General features: G+C 55.6%; 1 protein-coding gene across 2 annotated transcripts in view; it reads left to right on the top strand.

Annotated features, from left to right (window-relative positions):
• Positions 1-508: 508 nt before the first annotated feature.
• Positions 509-4,579, top strand: part of FBLN2 (fibulin 2) — a 63,244-nt gene continuing 59,173 nt past the window's right edge. For both annotated transcript variants that reach the window (XM_006870467.1, XM_006870468.1), the window contains exon 1: positions 509-1,802. In XM_006870467.1, coding sequence (XP_006870529.1) covers positions 509-1,802 — 1,294 coding nt within the window. The remainder of the gene's footprint in view (positions 1,803-4,579) is intronic.

Here is a 4,579-nt window from a genome sequence, read left to right as displayed (position 1 = left end):
TCCCAGCTTGGTGGCTAACTCTTCTGGCCAGCAGTCACAGGGTCTCCTGGCACACAGGTGTGGCTGTATATGTGATTATATAGGGGTGATGGGAGTGGGCTGTGTGAGTGACATGCTGTTGAGTACATGAGAGGGCCCCAGTGTACCCACGCCAAGCTGGACGAAACACTGGTCAGGGACTGTGACTGAGCAAGGGGCTGGCTGTGTGTAGGAAGGACTGTTTGAGGATAATGGTCACTTTGGAGATGAGGGTGGGGTTGAGTGATCATGGGTCCCTGTGGCTACCCTACAGCCTAGTCTGTACCAGAATACCTGTGTGGCGGGTGAGGGTGTGTGGGAAAGGTTGTTTCTGCACAGTGACTGAAGGCTCCTGAGGCGGGTCCAAACCCTCGCGTGTGCAGGTTTGCGCGCACACATGTGTCCCTCATAGGCATCTTTTCTCATCCCTCAGGGCCTGAAGGAGAAGGGGACATCCAGTGCTGAGGTGGCGCCTGCTGGCTGTGGGACGATGGTGTTGCTCTGTGGTCCCGCTGCAGCCTGGCTGGCTCTGGCCCTGGCCCTGGCCCGTCCGGCCATGGCTGCCCCCCCACCCCAGGACTGCACGGGCCTGGAGTGCCCGCCGCTGGAGAACTGCATTGAGGAGGCGCTGGAGCCCGGGGCCTGCTGTGCTACCTGTGTGCAACAAGGCTGTGCCTGCGAGGGTTACCAGTACTACGACTGCCTACAGGGTGGCTTCCTGCGTGGCCGTGTACCCGCCGGCCAGTCCTACTTCGTGGACTTTGGCAGCACCGAGTGCTTCTGCCCACCTGGTGGTGGCAAGATCAGCTGCCAGTTTATGCTGTGTCCAGAACTCCCTCCCAACTGTATTGAAGCTGTGGTGACCTCGGATAGCTGCCCGCAATGTGGCCAGGTGGGCTGTGTCCACATGGGCCGCAAGTATGCTGCTGGCCATACTGTCCACCTGATGCCCTGCCGGGCCTGCCATTGTCCTGAGGAAGGTGGCAGGCTTATCTGCTACCAGCTGCCTGGCTGTGACAGCGATGCTGAGGCCCTGCCCACCACTACACCCACCACTGGGAACTTCTCAGACACAGAGGAGGGTGACCTCAGACGGCACTATGAAGACCCCTACAGCTATGACCAGGAGGTGGCCGAGGCGGAGGCGGAGGCCTTGGCGGGCGAGCTCCCGGCAGCAGGCGCAGATGGCATGGCTGCTTTGGGAGATGGCAGTCAGCCCCTGTCTGCCATCCAGGCTACACCCTGGCCTGCTGCTCTCCCCAGACCCACAGCAGCCACTGCCCTAGGCCCCCCAGCCCCTGTTCAGGCCCAGTCCAGTAGAGTGAAGGAGGACAGTGAGGAGGAGGAGGCAAAGGAGGAGGAGGAGGATGAAGGAAAGAAAGAGGAAGAAGGGACGGAAAGGACTGTTGTGAAACAGCTGGCTGTGGGTGGTCCGAATGGACTGGTGGGGTTACCCACTGCAGGCCTCCCAGTTCAGGAGGTAGGGGCGGAAGCCCGGGCAGGGCCTGAAGAGAACCTCCTTCCTGATGCCCAGCCTACCCTTCACAGTGTAGGGCAGGAGGGAACCAGGCCTGCATTGGCATCCAGTGTAGCCAGCCTTGTCCCCACGCCAAGTGCTGCCAAGCCCAGTGCCCCCACCATCCTGATTACACCACAGCAGGAGGTAGCCCAGGGCTTCTCAACCCAGGAGGCAGCTAGGCAGCCGAAGATTCTGCCCCGTCCCCAGGCTGTAAAGGACACAGACCCCAACTCTGTGCATTCCACCCCCAGACGTGGCCCTGCAGGTAAGACCTTTTCCTTGTTTATCTAGATACTCCGCCTGGCTGGGGGGTGGTGGACAGTCTCTGGTCTCTGCTCAGCCACCCTGAGCTTTCTCAAATGGGTTTTGGAATGTGGCCCTTAGCGAGGGTTGCTGGAATATGGGGTCTTTTCCCAAATTGCTCCTCTGCCTTCTAAAGGCACATGTCCTGAGGGGAAAATGAGCAGGGCTTGGATAGGGATATGGAGAGAAGGGGATATGTGGGGGCAAGGGACTATCGTGTTATTGTTGTTGTTAAGTGCCGTCGAGTCGATTCCGACCCATAGTGACTCTGTATAGGGTTTCCAAGGAGCAGCTGGTGAGCTTGAACCGCCGACCTTGCAGTTCAAACTGCTTTGCAGTCTGGCGCATTAACCCACAGCACCACACCAGGACTCCAGGGGCTATCTTGTGTTGTTGTTGTTATGTGCCGTGGAGTTGGCTCCGACTCATAGTGACCCTGTACAGGGTTTCCGAGGCTATAAATCTTTACGGGAGCAGAAAGCCTCATCTTTCTCCCGTGGAACAGCTGGTAGTTTCAAACTGCTGACCTTGCGGTTCTCAGCCCAATTTGTAACCACTATGCTACCAGAGCTCCTTAGGGGCTATCTTAGGGGACCCAAAATGAGGCCCTGTCTGATAAACCAGGGCCAGCCTGCCATCCACAGCTCCAGCTACCCCTTCTTCCCTCTCACCCACATTCCTGCTTCTACTGCCTGTGTGACACAGGCAAGAGGTGGGACTGTTTTGTATCTCAGTTTCCCCATCTGTAAAGCAGTGGAGAAGAAATAACCTCTGCTTTCTGGGAATGCTATGAGGATTCAGTGAGTGCTTGTCAACCACTCTGTTCAGAGCTTAGTACTTGCTGAGTAATTCAAAACCCACTTCTTTCTTCAGCAGATGTCTGTGAGTCTTCTGTCTGGGCTGGGGGTCACACCAGGGGATAGGCACGACCTCCCCTTTTTGTGGTCTTATGAAGGAGGAGGGCATTAAATAGACAGATAAACACAGATTTATCTGTGTTGATTACTAAGGGTGTGCCGGCAGGCTGGAGGCTGTTGAGCACCCTGGGAAAGTGGGGTTGGGCTGTGGTTGTAGGGACAGGGCTAGGGTCCTGGGTAGTGGAGGAGCTTTCGGTGGGGAGAAGTTGGGAGGATAATTGACTCATCAGAGAAGTTTTCTGTGGAGAGGCAGGCAAGGGTAGAAGGGACCCCTCAGCCATGTTGCCTGGGGAAGGAGCGAATGCTCCAAGGTTGGGGTGGGGGGTCCTGCTTTTGAACCAGAGCTGTGCCAGGGATCCGGGCCATCCCAGCTGGGCCATCCCTGGTTTTGAGCATGTCCAGATGTGGCCTAATGGAAGCCACATGCCCAGTTCCCTGTGCTAGAAGAAGGGGATGACATCTGTTGTTGCTCAGGGGCCTTTGAGAAGGCGGTTTCTCCCTCTGACCTGGCACAGTGGAGGCAGCTATGGGCTCTCTCCCACATCTGGCCTCTTGGGCCATAGAGCAGGGAGCCAGGCTCACCCTTGGGACAGGTTCTGGGAGAACTAGAGGCTGCCCTTCCTGGGTAAGTCCTGGAACCTCCTCTGTGGTCCCTCAAGACGTGTGTCAGCAACATGATCCCTTCTTCCTGGGTGCTTTTCTTGACCAGAATCTCCAGGGGTGGGGTTCTCAGACCACTTTAACATTCTGGTTATCAGCGAAGGTCCTTAGAATTCTAGTTACTGTTTATATCCATTGCAGATGCTGTCTCACACATGGGACTTATGGTAAGCATTCTGCAGCCTTGGGCCCCTCTCGCCTTCCCATTATCTCTGTCAGGTTGGTGCTCATGTTTCCAGGAGAGAAAAAGGAGTGCCCGAGAGGGCAGACCACCTAACAGAAAGTGGTGACCCAGACTTCTCCAAGATTTATTCTTTTCTCCACCCACACTTTTGAGTGTGCATGGTCTGCGTGGTGCATTCTGGATGTACAGTGTAGACAAAGCCCAGCAGAGCCCCTGCCTTCAGGGAGCTTTACAGGGGAGGCAAAGGATTCAACAGTCCTGAAGACGTGTAGGTGTGAGCTATGATGTAACTTTGGATCCCAGACCTGGGGCACTGCCAACCTGTCTGGAGGGTTGACTCATCCTGGAAAGCAGGGAAGCTTCCTGAAGGAAGTTATGCTTGTGAGGAGATATGGAGTGTAAGGGCTGTTCACCTGTGTGGGGAGCAGTCCTCCAGGCAGAGAAAATAGCACCTGCAAAGGCCCTGTGGCCAGAGAGGACTTGGTGAGGGGGAGGAGGGGGAGCATGCTTGTTCTCAGGATGAAGTTTTGGCCTCTGTTCAAGGGGAGTGGGGAGTCACTGAAGGTGTCAATCAGTGGGGGCATGGGCATGGTCTGACAGGGGCTTTACAGCTTTCCTTCTGGGTGTAGGGAGAAGACGACAGAAACAGGGCTGTGGCCCCAGGAGGCAGCACTGGGCCTTCCTGGTTTCCCTGGTTTTTCAGGTCCCCTAGTATCACCTGGGGAGTCCTGGTTTGGCACTGTGGGCTAATGTGCTGGACCGCAAAGTTGTTTGAACCACAAGGTCAGTGGTTCAAGCTCATGAGCCGCTCCTTGGAAACTCTATACAGGGTTGCTATGGGTTGGAACTGACTCAACAGCACTTTTTTTTTTTTCTTATATGATTTATTGTGAATTATGTGTGTAAGGACCAAACTGATTTTGCCTACCTAGAAACTGCTTGACTAAACTCTAGTCAGGCTCAGGAAAGCATTTTAAA

The sequence above is a fragment of the Chrysochloris asiatica genome, unplaced genomic scaffold (assembly GCF_000296735.1).
Source record: "Chrysochloris asiatica unplaced genomic scaffold, ChrAsi1.0 scaffold00142, whole genome shotgun sequence".
Taxonomy (NCBI): Eukaryota; Metazoa; Chordata; class Mammalia; order Afrosoricida; family Chrysochloridae; genus Chrysochloris; species Chrysochloris asiatica.
Note: the sequence above shows the minus strand (reverse complement) of the source record. Positions and strands in the feature narration are given on the sequence as shown.